Below are 19,393 nucleotides of genomic sequence, written 5' to 3' on the forward strand. Positions count from 1 at the left end.
GAGAATAGGAATTCAAGGCCCATACCTGAACATAGTAAAAGCCATATACTGCAAACCAGTTGCTAACATTAAACTAAATGGAGAGAAACTCGAAGCAATCCCACTAAAATCAGGGACTAGACAAGGCTGCCCACTATCTCCCTACTTATTCAATATAGTTCTTGAAGTTCTAGCCGGAGCAATCAGACAACAAAAGGAGGTCAAGGGGATACAGATCGGAAAAGAAGAAGTCAAAATATCACTGTTTGCAGATGATATGATAGTATATTTAAGTGATCCCAAAAGTTCCACCAGAGAACTACTAAAGCTGATAAACAACTTCAGCAAAGTGGCTGGGTATAAAATTAACCCAAATAAATCAGTAGCCTTCCTCTACACAAAAGAGAAACAAGCCGAGAAAGAAATTAGGGAAATGCCACCCTTCATAATAGACCCAAATAATTTAAAGTACCTCGGTGTGACTTTAACCAAGCAAGTAAAAGATTTGTACAATAAGAACTTCAAGACACTGAAGAAGGAAATTGAAGAAGACCTCAGAAGATGGAAAGATCTCCCATGCTCATGGATTGGCAGGATTAATATAGTAAAAATGGCCATTTTACCAAAAGCAATCTACAGATTCAATGCAATCCCCATCAACATACCAATCCAATTCTTCAAAGAGTTAGACAGAACAATATGCAAATTCATCTGGAATAACAAAAAAACCAGGATAGCTAAAGCTATCCTCAACAATAAAAGGACTTCAGGGGGAATCACTATCCCTGAACTCAAGCAGTGTTACAGAGCAATAGTGATAAAAAGTGCATGGTATTGGTACAGAGACAGACAGATAGACCAATGGAATAGAATTGAAGACCCAGAAATGAACCCACACACCTATGGTCACTTGATTTTTGACAAAGGAGCCAAAACCATCAAATGGAAAAAAGATAGCATTTTCAGCAAATGGTGCTGGTTCAACTGGAGGTCAACATGTAGAAGAATGCAGATCGATCCATGCTTATCACCCTGTACAAAGCTTAAGTCCAAGTGGATCAAGGACCTCCACATCAAACCAGACACACTCAAACTAATAGAAGAAAAACTAGGGAAGCATCTTAAAACATGGGCACTGGAAAAAATTTCTTAAACAAAACACCAATGGCTTCCGCTCTAAGATCAAGAATCGACAAATGGGATCTCATAAAACTGCAAAGCTTCTGTAAGGCAAAGGACACTGTGGTTAGGACAAAACGGCAACCAACAGATTGGGAAAAGATCTTTACCAATCCTACAACAGATAGAGGCCTTATATCCAAAATATACAAAGAACTCAAGAAGTTAGACCGCAGGGAAACAAATAACCCTATTCAAAAATGGGGTTCAGATGGATCACTACAGAATACCTTCTACGAAGCCACAATTACTCTTATACCTAAACCACACAAAGACACAACAAAGAAAGAGAACTTCAGACCAATTTCCCTTATGAATATCGATGCAAAAATACTCAACAAAATTCTGGCAAACCGAATCCAAGAGCACATGAAAACAATCATCCACCATGACCAAGTAGGCTTCATCCCAGGCATGCAGGGATGGTTTAATATACGGAAAACCATCAACGTGATCCATTATATAAACAAACTGAAAGAACAAAACCACATGATCATTTCATTAGACGCTGAGAAAGCATTTGACAAAATTCAACACCCCTTCATGATAAAAGTCCTGGAGAGAATAGGAATTCAAGGCCCATACCTGAACATAGTAAAAGCCATATACTGCAAACCAGTTGCTAACATTAAACTAAATGGAGAGAAACTCGAAGCAATCCCACTAAAATCAGGGACTAGACAAGGCTGCCCACTCTCTCCCTACTTATTCAATATAGTTCTTGAAGTTCTAGCCAGAGCAATCAGACAACAAAAGGAGGTCAAGGGGATACAGATCGGAAAAGAAGAAGTCAAAATATCACTGTTTGCAGATGATATGATAGTGTATTTAAGTGATCCCAAAAGTTCCACCAGAGAACTACTAAAGCTGATAAACAACTTCAGCAAAGTGGCTGGGTATAAAATTAACTCAAATAAATCAGTAGCCTTCCTCTACACAAAAGAGAAACAAGCCGAGAAAGAAATTAGGGAAATGACACCCTTCATAATAGACCCAAATAATATAAAGTACCTCGGTGTGACTTTAACCAAGCAAGTAAAAGATCTGTACAATAAGAACTACAAGACACTGAAGAAGGAAATTGAAGAAGACCTCAGAAGATGGAAAGATCTCCCATGCTCATGGATTGGCAGGATTAATATAGTAAAAATGGCCATTTTACCAAAAGCAATCTACAGATTCAATGCAATCCCCATCAAAATACCAATCCAATTCTTCAAAGAGTTAGACAGAAAAATTTGCAAATTCATCTGGAATAACAAAAAAACCAGGATAGCTAAAGCTATCCTCAACAATAAAAGGACTTCAGGGGGAATCACTATCCCTGAACTCAAGCAGTATTACAGAGCAATAGTGATAAAAACTGCATGGTATTGGTACAGAGACAGACAGATAGACCAATGGAATAGAATTGAAGACCCAGAAATGAACCCACACACCTATGGTCACTTGATTTTTGACAAAGGAGCCAAAACCATCAAATGGAAAAAGGATAGCATTTTCAGCAAATGGTGCTGGTTCAACTGGAGGTCAACATGTAGAAGAATGCAGATCGATCCATGCTTATCACCCTGTACAAAGCTTAAGTCCAAGTGGATCAAGGACCTCCACATCAAACCAGACACACTCAAACTAATAGAAGAAAAACTAGGGAAGCATCTGGAACACATGGGCACTGGAAAAAATTTCCTAAACAAAACACCAATGGCTTACGCTCTAAGATCAAGAATCGACAAATGGGATCTCATAAAACTGCAAAGCTTCTGTAAGGCAAAGGACACGGTGGTTAGGACAAAACGGCAACCAACAGATTGGGAAAAGATCTTTACCAATCCTACAACAGATAGAGGCCTTATATCCAAAATATACAAAGAACTCAAGAAGTTAGACCGCAGGGAAACAAATAACCGTATTAAAAAATGGGGTTCAGAGCTAAACAAAGAATTCACAGCTGAGGAATGCCGAATGGCTGAGAAACACCTAAAGAAATGTTCAACATCTTTAGTCATAAGGGAAATGCAAATCAAAACAACCTGAGATTTCACCTCACACCAGTGAGAATGGCTAAGATCAAAAACTCAGGGGACAACAGATGCTGGCGAGGATGTGGAGGAAGAGTAACACTCCTCCATTGCTGGTGGAATTGCAAACTGGTACAACCATTCTGGAAATCAGTCTGGAGAATCCTCAGAAAATTGGACATTGAACTGCCTGAGGATCCAGCTATACCTCTCTTGGGCATATACCCAAAAGATGCCCCAACATATAAAAAAGACACGTGCTCCTCTATGTTCATTGCAGCCTTATTTATAATAGCCAGAAGCTGGAAAGAACCCAGATGCCCTTCAACAGAGGAATGGATACAGAAAATGTGGTACATCTACACAATGGAATATTACTCAGCTATCAAAAACAACGACTTTATGAAATTCGTAGGCAAATGGTTGGAACTGGAAAACATCATCCTGAGTGAGCTAACCCAATCACAGAAAGACATACATGGTATGCACTCATTGATAAGTGGCTATTAGCCCAAATGCTTGAATTTCCCTAGATGCCTAGAACAAAGGAAACTCAAGACGGATGATCAAAATGTGAATGCTTCACTCCTTCTTTAAAAGGGGAACAAGAATACCCTTGGCAGGGAAGAGAGAGGCAAAGATTAAAACAGATACTGAAGGAACACCCATTCAGAGTCTGCCCCACATGTGATCCATACATATATAGCCACCCAATTAGACAAGATGGATGAAGCAAAGAAGTGCAGACCGACAGGAGCCGGATGTAGATCGCTCCTGAGAGACACAGCCAGAATACAGCAAATACAGAGGCGAATGCCAGCAGCAAACCACTGAACTGAGAATAGGACCCCCGTTGAAGGAATCAGAGAAAGAACTGGAAGAGCTTGAAGGGGCTCGAGACCCCTTATGAACAACAATGCCAAGCAACCAGAGCTTCCAGGGACTAAGCCACTACCTAAAGACTATACATGGACTGACCCTGGACTCTGACCTCATAGGTAGCAATGAATATCCTAGTAAGAGCACCAGTGGAAGGGGAAGCCCTGGGTCCTGCTAAGACTGAACCCCCAGTGAACTAGACTGGTGGGGGGAGGGCGGCAATGGGGGGAGGTTTAGGAGGGGAACACCCATAAGGAAGGGGATGGGGGAGGGGGATGTTTGCCCGGATACCGGGAAAGGGAATAACACTCGAAATGTATATAAGAAATACTCAAGTTAAAAAAAAAAAAGAAATACTCAAGTTAATAAAAAAAAATACTTAGGTCTTTCCTTTCCTAGCATCATGGACTGAGTTGTGTTAGTTGGGATCCTCATGCCTTGTGTACTCCTGAATGGTTTTGAGGATGCATAGAGTTCACTCACTGAAATTCAATCATGTATGAGCCGACATATTCAAGTCTTATTGCTCACTTGCCAGTACTGTGCTATATACAAAGGAAGTTTATATTCGCTTGTGGGGAAAACAACAGCCATGGAACCAAAAAAGTTAACATCAAATGGAAAACTGTGGGGCCCGTGTGCATTTTATTCTTCCTAATTAAACACAGGCGTTAATCTATGAATCTGTGAACAGGGAAGTTAACCAACCATGGAAATGCCAAGTACACTGCCTGTAGGAGTCATCTTTAACCTATTCCAAAATTAATTACCATTTTAAATGAAGAAGATGCTTGAGAGCCTACACTACACACTTTTTAGGTGGGTAGGTGGAAGGAACCTTCCCACACTTTAAATGCTTTGATACTCTCCATGTGTAAGTTTCATTTTCATTTTCTCTCTCTTGCACCCTCTTCCTTTTTCATCCCTGTGTGAACCAATTAGTTCATAGGGCTTACTTACCGAATGTAGTTGAGGTATTACTTACAGGAACACTGGTTACTTCTAAACTACTACATGTTTTAATCATTTATTCATTAAATTGTGCTTTCTGAACTAGACAGTTCTAACCAAAGCACCTCTAGTTTAGAAGCCTCCTGAGTCTCAGTATGTGGGGTCACATTCCTACACCTCCCATCCATGGGCTTTCTTTCAGCATAGGGAAGCACAAAAGCTTTATGTTTTCGGGTTAATACACAGGCACAGTAACTATCAGCCTGCATGGATGAATCACAGCTCCACTGTTTACCAGGTACCCGAGTGACCTTTGCCAAGTTACTTACCCTGTCTATGGTTCATAGGGTTGTTTTAAAGTGTGTTAATTCATATAAGTCATTTTTAACAGTGCCTGCCACAGTAAAATTACATATCTAATACTATGTTAAGAGTAAGCTACTATTATTATTAGTGTATGATTTTTATTTTGCATTCCAGAAGGATATTTAAAGAATATCACTCTTCTAAGTCATATTCTTGCAAAGGCCACCTTTTTTTTCTACATTAGATACCAAAGGTTAAAAGATTCAGAACATTCATGACTCATAAATAAAGACTGAGTTGATGGCATTTTTTAAAACATGTTAACATATTAACATCTATATATCTACTCCTGGTTATCTACCAAAGGAGTTTAACTTCATGATTAATCTTTTGAAAATTATATGTAGTAAAAATTCACCATATAAAAGAAATTTGCCCTACAACACAGTGAAGATATTTATTTCTCAGATATTGAATTAACGTTGTGACTAGATAGTGGCAAAGGCTATAGGCATATTTTCTACATTTTACAAAACTTACAGCATGCTTTTACCATACTGGCATAACAAAAGAAAACAACATCTGAAGCCAGATATAATGGCTTAAGCCATTGGAACACAGAGGCAGAAAGATTGTGGGAAGTTCAAGATACAGCCTGCTCTACATAAATAAGTTTCAGGCTAGGTATGGCTACACAGAGAGAGATTCTGAATAAAAAAAATCAATAATGAGTAATGTATCAAAGTTTTAAAATTATACTTTAGGTTCTATAGTTTTAAAACCTGTGCCTCCAATATACTTTGTAGAGTTCAGACATGGATTCTCTGCATTACAGATATGTAATTATAGAGATACTCATTTTTACATTTTGTCTAGAAAAATCATTCCTTTTGGTGTACTTCAAATTTACAACAATCCCTTCAGAAAGAAACTTACTTATCCACTTCTGAAAACTTGATTTTTAAGTTTAAACTGATTCTATTGGATAAATCCTGATCAATGCATCTTCTTACTGGCACACCTACCAACTAAGGAACTACTGCTCTCCCCTCAAATGCTTTTTCAAGGGGAAGCTGCTGTGCAATAACTCTTCTCTACTTAATGACCTCACAGAAAGCCTCTCCTCATAAGTGCTAGAGCTTTTGACATTCCAATCCTCATCTTCTTCATATTATTGAGTCTATATTAGAGTCTATCCCAGTGTCCTATCAATGGCAATGGGGCATGAGCTAATAAGGAGCCCAGTGTGAATGGGGCTGTGATGTGCACTGTCACAGCAGGGTCTAAACATATTCTCAAGTGTCATTTACAACCAATTAAAACTCCAAAGAAGTTTCCTCATTAGGAAAGGCCATGATTCCATATGCAGTACTGTTGTGAGTATGCATAGAAATTGTTTATGATGAAGAATGACAGTTCTTGAGGCAGAGAATTGTATCTATATGCCTTCATTTCCAGCATCAACTATGTTCAATTATTTCTAAGTTGCAACTAATTACAAAGTATGTAAGCAAAGATGTGGAAAACAAACATGCATCATATAATGAATGAAATATGGTAACAACATGACCCACATATAATTGGTGCTAAAGAATGCTTACTGATTTGAACTAGGATGAAAAGTTTTCTGGAGAAGGATTTTGAAGACCGAGTGATCTGCTTCTAAGGCAAGCCTTGTGGAGGCAAGGAGTTGGGGGGACTAACTTAAGGGCTGCCAGTATTTTTAATAATAAATTTGAAAACAAGAAAACCTCGAAAGTCTCCAATGTAGCATGGCCCTCCTATGTATGACTATTTCTCTTCTCTTTCTCCTTACCTCATCAATTAGTTTCCTGGCATTTGCTGTTGTATAATCATCGGCAAATAACACCACGAGACATGATTCATCACTGTACTTCTGTCTCTGACCCCGGGATACAGGAACAATGCTTCTATTGGGATCTGTGGAAATTCGCACAGCTTTGAACTCTTCAGTCGTTGGGAGAGGAACATAGTCTTGAACCACAGCATTTTCTGGCAGAAGGCTCCAGTTGAGCTCTCCGGACACAGGTGTAAAATCATGAACATGACTCCATATGTTATTGAAGATACTGAGGCCTGCATCTTTGAATTGGGCTGCCAATTCAGGGTAGTACCATTGAAAACAGCCAAACTTGATGTTTGTAGAAGATTCAATAATGGGTTGAGTGGCACAGCACAAAAAGACTTCCAACTTTCTACAGTCCCTTACACGAAATTGTTGGCAAGCCAATGTGCACTTGCAATCTCTACAATTTCGGAAAAACACACTGCCTTTCACTGGTCCCAAAAAAATTACACAGTTAGTACAGTCATCAATAGTAATAGTAGCTGAGTGGTCAAAAATATAGATGTTACAGTTCTCACAGTCTTGAATGACAAACTGTTGTCCTGCCACTTTTCCAGGTAAGCGACCTACTGTTTCGTCCTTTAGTCCACTAAACGTGTAATCTTTTGGATCAACCTGCAGAAACAAGACACATTACCTTGAGTATTGTTAACGTTATTCACCAAAACTAAGTAAGTGCCTATGGGATGCCAGGGACAGTTAGTTGTGAATGCTAAAACTTAAGTTCCTCAGTCTCATTTAATAGAAAACATTTGTTTGTTTTCAGTAAATGAGAACAATGAGTGAGGGAAGCGGGAAAGAAACCAAAGTTCAAGGACACATTCACCAAGTGCTATGTGTACTGCCTGGATCCTGCTTCAATCATTTCAACCGTAAGCATCCTTTTTTGAGGCAACTGAGAATAGTCACACATATACACAAAGCCTGTTAGATAACATAAAGAGCTTTTATTTTTCCATTTTCTAAGTGTGATAATGGAACTGAGGGGTCGACTTACCAATTTTAAATAATCTAAAGTTTCTAACCTTGGTTAATATATAACTACCCCCTAGGAAATGCATCCACTCTTTCTGCTATCAAATTTCATTCTTGGGCACACGAACCTAAAGGAAAGCCCATGTGACACTATAATTTGGGTCTTCCTGTGAGTTAATCCAGGTGACATAAGATCACTGCTACTATCAACAGTATTTTGGCATATTTGGGCAAGGTCAAGAATATATTTCTTCAAAACAAATATTTCAATGGAAGTAGATATGTAAGTTGGGCATGAGGTATGCACCTCCAATCCCTGCACTTGGGAAGCTGAGGCAGGAAGATTACAAGACAGGCATTCAAGTCCAGCCAGGGCTACAGAACAAAAGTCTATTTCAAATACAACTGCAAAAAACTCTACTAGGAAATCAAAGCTTATCCTCTGCATCGATCCTAATCAGGACATACTAATTCAGACTAGGATATAGTTCAGTATTACAATGTAGGTTTAGAATGTACATGGCCTTGGATACATCCCTTTAACTGAAAATTAAACAATAAAAGTATAGATGCATACTATTTCAGCTTTCTGATGATTTCCTTGTACTTCAATTTTAAAACATATTTCTTAAAAAAACTTAAATTGGATATATTTCTTTACCCTATTACAAAATGATATTTGGGTCTAAGTTTCTAAATCCTGAGATTCTCATACACCACAGACAATGGCAGAATCTAAAGACACAAAAGCCTTGACATGTTGGTACTTACATCTACAAATTTTAATCAGACATTGCCTGAGCTATTCATCCAGTGTATCAAATTTAGCCATCCTGTTAGGTATTATAAACTTTGCCTCATATAATCTTTTAAATAATAATATCTAGAATATGTCACTCTTGTAAATTTTTAACTGCACTATCAAAATATAGTCAGAAAACTGAGTGATAGAGTGTGTTTAGCATGCCTGAGGCTCTGAGTATCATCAGCATATATCTCCAACATACATACACACACACAGACATACACACAGAGTGGGGGAGGGAGGGAGAGGGAGGAAGGGAGGGAGAGAGAGGTGGGGAGAGGGAGAGGTGGGGGGAGAGATATTAAAAAGGCAAGTCTGGCAGTTTAAAAACAGCTGGAAATATATTATAAATATATTGAAACTATCTTAACTGCTTATGTTGTAAATATTTACATGCAAAACTACATACTAGAAACAGGTTTCTACGGATACAGTACTTTGTCTATTTACAAAGTAACGTATAAGCATATTAATCATTGATAAACGAGCTTAAAGTGACTTCCATCATACACAATATTATATGTATCTTGTTTTACAAAATATCCTAGGATCAGTACTGGTCTATAGCATAAGGCAATGAGAGTCTTTTTTTCTAGCCTCATTTTTGTCACTTATAAGCAACATGATCTTGAAAAAGTCACTCCACCTTTCTGGTTCTTTAGTCAGTCTACGAACACTTGAACACCCAAAATGAACCAGACACTATTTTAGGCACTAAAAGAGAAGTAACATATACCTAAATAAACCATTTAAACAACATGACTGTGGTAAGAGGTGCTGAGAATACTTTAGAAATCCAGAAAAGGGAAACATAGAGGACAACCGAAGAATTACTGTACAAAGTGAGAATGAAAAAGTTAGAGTTTTACTGGAAAGATTGAGAAAGAAAGACAGTACCAAACAAAGGTAACATATTGAACAAGGTAAATTTATTTCAGTCATCAGGAAGAAAATGAAAGGGGCCTGGTGTTTACAGAAACACTGGAGTAAAACTAGATAATTAGGCAGGGGTCCTGGTATAAAGTTTGGAAGCCATGTAAGAACAACAGAAGCCACAGAACAATTTAAATATGCTAAATTTACATTTCAGAAAGATTAATAAAAATATGGGGGGTTGGAGAGATGGCTCGTTGGTTAAGAACACTTGCTGTTCTTCCAGATTTGAGTTTCATTCCAGCAACCATATTAGATGGCTCACAACCAACCATCTGCATCTCCATGGTCTCTCCTGCAGTCACCTGCACTCACAAAACAGATATACACAAAAATAAAAATAAAATAGTTTAAAAGGAATATGGAAATACGGAGTGCGAATCTGAGAGGCTTAGCCAGAGTGGGCTGAAGTAGTTAAAAGGGATAAGAAGGATAGGATAAATTTGAGAAATGTTGAGGAAATGGAACCAACATATGTGCTAAATAAAGCCAGAAGATTGTCAATTTGAGGCCAGCTTAGGCTATACAATGATACCCTATCAAAACCAACAACCAAACAAACAAAAGGCAGACACATCTAAGGGGCTGAGGTATTGCTCAATTGTATAGCACTTGCCTAACATCCACAAGGCCTGTGGTTATATTCCTAGCACTTCCAAATAAAGTAAACTATTATATAAAATCTAAGGAATATTTTCTAACACTACTTCTCTCAATTACCTATAGGTTAAAAACAAACGAACAAAAACCCAAATTCAAATCTAAAAATACAGGATTGGGGAGATGGCATCGTTGGCAAAGCACTCGCACATCAAATAGGCTGTTGCAGGAAAATCTCCAGCTCAGGCCAGCCTTCGTTAAATAGCAAGACCCTACATCAAACAAGCGAAACCAAAACAAAAGAGCCTCAGAACAAAATTTTATAAAAGATAACTCTAACATAGGGGCCTGAGTTCACTCTCCACCGGTTATATAAAAAGTTGGCTATGGTGGAATATGTTTATCATTACAACAGCACTGCAGAGTCAGTGACAGGCAGAGCCTTGTAGCTCACTGGCCCACTGCCTAGTGTATGTGGAGAATCCCAGGACACTTGTTTGCCAGGGACCCAGGTTTGATTCCTAGCATCCACATGTCGACTCACTGCTGTCTATAACTCCAGTGCCAGGGGATTCATCACCCTCCTTCAGTACCAGGAATGCATGTGGCATACAGACATATATGCAAGCAAAACACATGTATGCATAAAATAAACATATCTAAATTTTTTCTTTAAAATGGAAGCTAGTGGCAGTGGCACACACCTATAATCTTAGCACTTAGAAGGCTGATGAAGAATGATCTCAAGTTTTGAGACTACCCTGAAAAAAAAAAGGCTCAGAAATTTTAAAATAGTAGATAATTTACAAACATGATCTGGAAGTGCCATGGGATGTTAACTATATTTCAATTAAATGCTAAAACAATCCCTAAGAAAAGTTAAAATCACAGAAGAAATTAATAACTTAAACATTAAATATAATAAAGAATATCAAGGTCAAAACAAGTTTTAATAGACAAATTTTGTCAAGAATGATTAAGAAACAAGACAATACAATAATAATGAATGAAAACACGGAAATGATTATAAACAGGTTTAAAGCAAGAGTATCAGGTGCTGAGAGATGGATTAGTAGTCAGGAGCACTTACTGCTCTTGCGAACAACCTGGGTTTAGTTCCCAGCACCCACATCAGACACCTACCTCCCAAATGCCTGTAACTCTAGCTCCAGGGCTTCTGATGTCTTCTTTTGTGGGTACTTGTGTGCATATTGTGCACATGCATGCACATAAAATTTACAAAATCAATAGACCATTAAAAAACAATATAAACAACTCTATAGCCATTTTAATCAATGAGTCTTGGTTACCCCAGAATATCACCCAGACAATGTGGGTTATACAGGTAATGAATAGTAACTAAATCTGATAATCAAATACCTTTTTTTGTTATGTATATGGGTGTTTTGCCTGTATATATGTGCCATGGAGGCTAGAGGAGTGTATCAGATCTCCTTGGAACTAGAGATATGGATGATTGTGAGTCACCATGTAGATACTGGAAATCAAACTCAGGTCCTTGAAAAAACACCCAGTAATATATATATATATAATAATATGCAACTATCTCTCCAACCCAATCACACAATATCTTAAAGAGAACTTGAAGCTTCTCCACATCTCATTCTCTACTCCATCACTAATGAATTCTGATGCTGATCAAGAACAAAAGAGTAGAGCTTAGGATCTAGTCCAGTAAGAGCACTTGTCTAGTGTATGAAAGGCCAGAGTGCAATTCCCAACACTGAAAAAATGGGAACAAAATAGCACTCAGGGACATTCAGTTAGGCCACTCTTCAAGTTGGCCAACTTCTGGTTAGGAAAATAAAAGAACTACAGCAGGCAGAGGCACTCCTAATAACTGCTGTAGGTCTTTCTTTCCTTTATGTAGTCTCTTCTCTCTAATACTCCAAGTAAAGGGAGGCTGAGGCTGCTCTCCTCTGCAAAAAGCCAGTACCAGGACATGGGAATATAGTTATGGTGCAGGCTAATGGGAGCCTGTCTAGTTCCAGGCCTTAAAGTGAGAAAAAAACATGAAAGGGTGGCTTAAGTCCATTCTACATTAAATTTTAGGGAGAAAAAGTATTCTCTGATCATGTTTTGCCTATTTCCTTGGCACTGACACATTAATCACAGTGGAGGTAGTTAGAGCAAAGGTGAATAGGTGAAGGGAAAAGACCACCAGGAGTTGGCTGATTTCTATAAAGCTGAATAGGCAAGAGAAGTGTGGGCCCACACTCAGATCACACACACACACACACACACACACACACACACACACACACACACACACACACACACACACAATCACTACTAGGAGTTAAGGTTTCTTGTTGCAAATACAGACATAAAATCAGTTGCTAAGTCACTGAGCTGCTCTTTTAATAGGCTTGAGTGAGCTGTGGACTTACTATTCATGTCTCCCCATTTTTAATGCTACTGGGGAAACCCTGGGCCTCAAGTATGCTAGGCAAGTGCTCTACATCTGAGCTTTATCTCCAGCTGGTCTCCCCAAATTTCTCATTTGAAGTTATAGCCTTCAATATCTAGATATTTGGAGATGGAGCCTTTGAGAAATAGAAGCCTTTATAATGGGGTTACTAACCTTGTAATATGGGGGGGGCAATGCTGGAGCTGGAGAACACATAGAGGAAAAGTCCTAAAGGGACAGCAAAAATTCAACTATCCAAAGCCAAGAAGACAGGCCCCACTAAATGAATGTGCTAGAATCTTGATCTTTTGAGTCTTGCACTCTAGAACTCTGAGAAATAAACTTTAAGCCATCCAAAATGTAGCATTTTGTTATGGCAGCATGGCCTAGCTGGCTCTAATTGAAAAAGCCCTTCATTTCTATCTTCACCAGCACTTTCTTCTATGAGGGGTTGAGGGACATGACCGTTTTTACTTTCTGATGAGATCTTATGAAGCCACCAATCCTGCAGGATTAGAACTCTACACTCATGAACCTTATGTAATCTTATTTCTTTCTTTAGTAGCCCTAACTCTAAATATAACCATGGGGTCTTAGGCCTTCAACAATTTTTGACTAATACCCATTCCAATACTGAGGAATTCAACATAATCTACTATTCTTACTTTTTCCCTAGACATTCCATTTTTATGGGCTTTCAAGGATAAAGTAATCCTTTAATCCTGTAGCTAAAGATTCTATAGCTTACTTTACACTAAAATTATTTGGATTGTCATTCACTGTTCAAAGGAGAAGCATAGGATACTTTACTATGTTTTCCTGGAAATCCCTAAAAGTTTTTCAAAGCAAAAATTTAATAACTAATTTCAAGTATAGAATTATTCTGTAAAAGTTACTAGTTCTTAAAATGTCTAAAACCACAAGCATAGATCGGTTGTAGTCTAAAGTACTTTAACCTTGATGAAATGTGCATAGTTTATATGCATCGAGGCCCATGCTGGCCTCAAACTTGCTACATTAGCAGGAGTAGGAGTTAATGTGATATTAGTATCCAACAGTACTATTTAAGTATTATTTCCCTAACAGGAAACAACAATGAGCATCTTAATACTTTACTAGGCAGCAAGCAAAATTTTTATTAAATTTAATTTCTATAGTTAACTTCAGTAATGATATCCTGAGATATACTAATGGAATCTGTTCACTTTAATGGAAATCCAGTTTGTAAAAGAAAGTATTTTTAAAAAGCAGCTTGTATCAGATATGATTTTTAAGCTTTAAGGTATACATTAAAGGTTTTCTCTTAAAATATATCTAATAAAATGCATCTACTAAAGGGTTAGAGAGAGGGTGCAGCCAGTCAGAGCACATACTGTTCTTGCAGAGGACCTGAATTCTCAGCACTCATGTCACATGGCTCCTAACTGCATGAAACTCCAGTTCTAGAGGATTTAAGCCTATTTCTGCCCTCTTTAGGCATTGCTCTGATGTGTACAAACCCATACTCAGATATTCACATATATACATAATTGTAAAATAAAAAACTTAAATATATTTGTAATAAAATATTGAAATTAGAAATAGTTATTTGGGGGAAAGGATGTAACATCAGTTAGACTTGATCAAGTCAGTGGCCCTTGGACCTTGAAGCCCAGAATACACATGGAGAGTTCTTGGCCTTCAGCCCCAGTTGAGCTCCCAACTGAATGCCTGTATCAACATGATAGTCACCTTTGGTGTTAAGCCATCCTGAAAAAGATCCTGGAACCCCTACTAAAGTGGCCACAGTTGATTCCACATAGAGACAACCTTGCTTAACTGTACACAAAGGGCAGAGTCCTAAACAAAAACAATATTTGCCAGGGTTTTAAGATATTAAGTTCTGGGATGGTTAAGTTCATGTTAATCCACAACTAAATTACCTCACACACTTAGAAGATGATGAAAATAGCATCTAGCTTTCTATCCACGGCCGATGCGTCTTTCTAGCAGGTTACCCATCCAACTTCTGAAGGGTCTACATAAACATTGGTTCCCCACAAAGTCATCCCTTCTATTGATGAACAATTCTTGGAATTATATCCTCCTGTAAATTGTGCTCAAAGTGTCTCTCTGCACATGACAATTACTATCTAATGTCTCTTCTTTAGGAAAGGTCCTTGCCTTGCTAAATTGTGCAGAACTCTTTAAGACTAGCCAACTTTATAGCTAAGGAGCTTGAAATGCACAAATTGGCTGGTTTACCCAAAGTTGAACAACAGTCAGTTGAATTTCTGGTCTGAAGCTCTGGCTTCAAATAAGTACTATTTTGAATAATCATGAGAAAAATGTAGCAGATACAAGTCTGTTCTTCATACTCAAATCACAATTTTCATACTTAGGCCATAATTTAGAAAACTAACTCTTATTTTTCTTTTTAAGGAGTTAAGATCTCAATCTCACAATGGCCATACTCACACAGGGCAGCCTGAAACCCAGGAGGCTGGCCCTGAGCTCAGAAGCAGCAATCCTTCCAAGTTGCTAGCATTATCAGCATGTACCACCTTGCCCAGCCATAAGAACTATTCTTCTTTCTATTATTGAAGAGTACAGCATGATTAAGTGAGAATTGAAAACTCCCTTTCTGTGCCACTCATCTTCACCTCATTTTGCCTCAGTATTTCCAGTTTTCACTCCAAAGAGCAAACAAGGTCTTGGAGGGCAAGAATAGTAATTTTGGCTTTTCCTTGGTATTTGAATATATATTGAATAATTTGCTTAACTATAAAATACAGCATACAAATAATAAGAAAAGGCATTTCTTTCCAAATAATTTAAACAGAAACCATGGAATCAAAAATATTTCTCGTGTCAGTGTAGTAAGTTTTTTTTCTTTTTCAAAGTCAGCAGCAAAGGAAAATGAATTCCTTCCACTGTTGACTGTAGTATGTAAGTTGCCATGACACTACTTAGTTCTCAAACATTCTTTCTAATTGAGAAAATTTCTCCTTGCTTCAGTCCCTTAAGGCTGACCCAATTACCCAACACAAAACTCAAAACCCATGGGGTACCCGTCAACTCTGATTATACAACCTAAGGAAACTTGAAACACCACTTTTCCAATGGTAAGGAAATTACAGGCCTCCTTTTTAAAAAACTCTTATAGGTTGACTAATTGTTCTAACTTTAAACCACACAGACTTAGACTCCATGATATTAAGAAAACCTGAGACAAACCATTTCTATTGCTACAGATATAATGTATCTCACTTATTTCTGTAGGCTGTGTATTTACATTCAATTGCTTATAGTGAGAAACTAACAGTTTCAATAGACAACAAGACCAGACTCAGTAAAAGTACCACTGGAGGGCTAGGAATATAGATCAGTGGTAGAGTGGGTAGCATTCTGTGCTCTATTCCCAGCACTACAACAGAGGTTTTAACTTTTATTAAATTTATTAATATATATAATTATATATATGTGTGTGTAATATATAATAATATATTATGGTATATTATGCATACTATGTATTATATAGAATTATATATCTAGTTATTTATATAATATATATAGAAATATGAGTTTATTTTACATTTTCAATCACAGCTCTTACATCTCTACAACTATAGTACCTAGTAATGCTCTCAAAAAGGGTTCCTTTATTATTATTACATATATATGTCTATGTATGTGTAAGTATGCATAAATATAAAAATATAACCTACTAAGTCTGTTGTCTGTTTTTGCTGTTTGTATGTATATGGTTTCAGGGCTGACCTCTTTATTGGATAGAAATATGTAAAAAAATATAAAATATGAAAAAAATTTAAAGTTCCTGTTTACACTAGAAAGTTTAATGCAGCTCACATGGTGGGGGACACTTAGATGTTAGTATTCACTACGCTATTTTTCAGTACTTTTACTTAGGTAAAGAGCATAAGAAAAAGAAATCACAGAATGTATTCATATGAAAGATTCCCAACTATCAGGGTGTGGTAGCACAAGCCCATAATCTCTGTACGTAGTAGGCTCAGGCAGGTGGATTGCCAGAAATCCACAATGTGTAACAGGCTAGCCAGAAGTACATATCAAAACATTATCTCTAACATAAGTTGGTGATGTATGCTTACTATTCCAGCAATCAGGAGATGGGTGTAGGGAGATCAGCCATATATTCAGGACGGGGCAGAGTTACACGAGAACCTTGTCTCAAAACATAACAAAAAAGATCCTATTGCAAAAATAACATAATAACAAGACCAGAAGATCCAAATTAACCAGAACTTTGTAAGTAGAAGTTAGCAGAAAAACAATTATTATAAAACAGTGGGGGTTGGGGATTTAGCTCAGTGGGTAGAGCGCTTGCCTAGCAAGCTCAAGGCCCTGGGTTCGGTCCCCAGCTCCGAAGAAAAAAAGAAAAAAAAAACCCCTATAAAACAGTGAAGCACAGCCAACCAAGACTACTGAAAAAAAGCACACTTTTACTTTCAGCCTGAGACTTTAAAACAAAACAAACAAAAACACTCTCTGCAGCAGTAAGTTCAAATTTAAAGAGCATTGTTTAGCTACGGATGCCACTCAGTGGTAGAATGCTTGCCTAGCATGGTTCAATTCCCAGCACTGGGGAGAAAAAATTTAAACAGAACTATTAGAAATCCTAAGGCTGTCGAAATGAATATTTCAAAATCTGCCCACCAAATAAATTTGATGGTACAATCTTCTTATAAAACAGAAAATACACCACTTTCCTACATCACAAAATACTGCTATAAAATAAGAGGAACAAAAGGCCACATGGCCCAAGAAGGGTTTCAGAGTCAAAGGCAAAAAGCTGAGCCTGAGAATTCCATCAGCATCTTCCATTTGTTAAAAGCCAACATTTTGAGAATGTTGTTTATATGAATGCCTAATTCTGGCTGGGGATTTGAAATGATGCAGGATGACTTGTTATACCAAAACATTAATACAAGACTTACTATAAAGTATTTCTGGTCAAAGGTATTGCATTAAGAAATAGTTAACTGTTTATGACAACTATTTCAAAAACAAGCTCTCTTATTTTGTTTGAGAAGCCAAAATAATTGATGTCTATTAAGTGTTTTACTAAGCAATTATGCTAAGCAGAAATGAAGAACTATGTAGAAAGAGGAACCATTGTGAAATGTATGCCTAAGTAAGTACATTTTGTGCAAGATTGGAAGACTTTGTGTGTGTGTGTGTGTGTGTGTGTGTGTGTGTGTGTGTGTATCCCAATATATATATGTGTGTGATAAAAAATAAGGGCGTTTTTATTCATATAAAGCAGCAATGATAAATTACTTCCTGGTTTGTGCTGGTACTTTCACCTTACACAATACATTCCAAGACTGCCTTAATTTTCATTATTCTTTTCTCTTAAATGGAAGAAGAGAATAAAGGTAGACATAAAACAGTCCATTTAATAACTGAGTAACACCAAGAGGCACTAAGAGCGATTTGCCGAGGAGGGCAGACAAAAGAGTAACAGCTTGGGAATACAAGCCACAGAGAAGATGAGAATCAGTCTTGTGTGTGTAATTCGACCATTGAACTAAACCCCTTTGGCCATTGCTGGTGAAATGAGCTGATTGGAGATTCATCACCCCTCCCGGCTCTTTCTCTCCCTGGAGTCCTTTCTGGGATCCAGAGTCAGGGTGCAAAAGCCTACAGAGAGGCCCTGGGGAATCTAGTTAGGGTGACCACCAATTCTATGCCTCCTTTGGGCCCTTCATATCCCGCCCCAAAGTCATGGAACTTCAGCTGCCTGTGCGCGCCAGTTGAAAGCCAGTTGTGAGCCACCCGCCAAGCTGCCCCGCTCTCCTCGGCTGCAAAGGGCAGCCAAGGAGGACACAAAGCAGGGGATCCCCAAAACATCACCTTCTCCCGTTGGTCCCAGCTGTACAGCTTGGGCTGCTCCTCCTCTCCCTCAGTCCGCGACTCCTTTCCACTCTTCCGCCTCTTAGAGAAGCAGCAGCCCATGGTGCCGGCTTAAGGGTCTTGCTAGTGGACCCCACTCGCTCAGACACCTCTCGGAGGGTGGTGGGAACCCAGGGTGAGTTGGCCAACAGCTCCCCGGACACCGCCCAGGAGAGCAACCCAGCCGCCTGCAACCCTCAGCACTCCCGCCAGGCCCAACACCCTTCACCCCCCCCTCCCCCTGTCGCCGTGACGACCTATGGCAACCAATAAGCGGGCAGCAGCCACTGAGCCAATCAAAGCCCCGCAAGCTGTTCTGCTCCTATGAGCTCAGGCCAAAGTACTCATTCACCAATCCTACGTCAGCGGCGGGGCTGGCCAACTCAGGTGCTCTCGCAGTGGGCTCCCCCCCTCGGGCGAGCTAGCCGCTGGCTGCTGTTTGATTGAGCTGAGTACCCTTTCCCCACCTGGTGCTCAAATTTCTAAAGTTTCCAATTTTTAAGCTCTGGAGGGAATGCCATGCAGAATAGTAAACTTGTTTTATGACATAA

At 38.5% G+C, this 19,393-nt stretch overlaps 1 protein-coding gene across 2 annotated transcripts in view; it reads right to left on the bottom strand.

The window, feature by feature from the left end:
* Positions 1-19,093, bottom strand: part of Rp2 (RP2 activator of ARL3 GTPase) — a 44,130-nt gene extending 25,037 nt beyond the window's left edge. Inside the window, exons 1-2 of one of the 2 annotated variants that reach the window (XM_039099932.2) lie at positions 18,804-19,093; positions 7,132-7,797 (exon numbers count right to left, since the gene is read on the bottom strand). In XM_039099932.2, coding sequence (XP_038955860.1) covers positions 7,132-7,797; positions 18,804-18,905 — 768 coding nt within the window. In that variant the 5' untranslated portion in view covers positions 18,906-19,093. The remainder of the gene's footprint in view (positions 1-7,131; positions 7,798-18,803) is intronic. The other variant, NM_001109012.2, reaches the window with a different exon arrangement.
* Positions 19,094-19,393: the final 300 nt, after the last annotated feature.

The sequence above is a fragment of the Rattus norvegicus genome, chromosome X (genome assembly GCF_036323735.1).
Source record: "Rattus norvegicus strain BN/NHsdMcwi chromosome X, GRCr8, whole genome shotgun sequence".
NCBI classification, from domain to species: domain Eukaryota; kingdom Metazoa; phylum Chordata; class Mammalia; order Rodentia; family Muridae; genus Rattus; species Rattus norvegicus.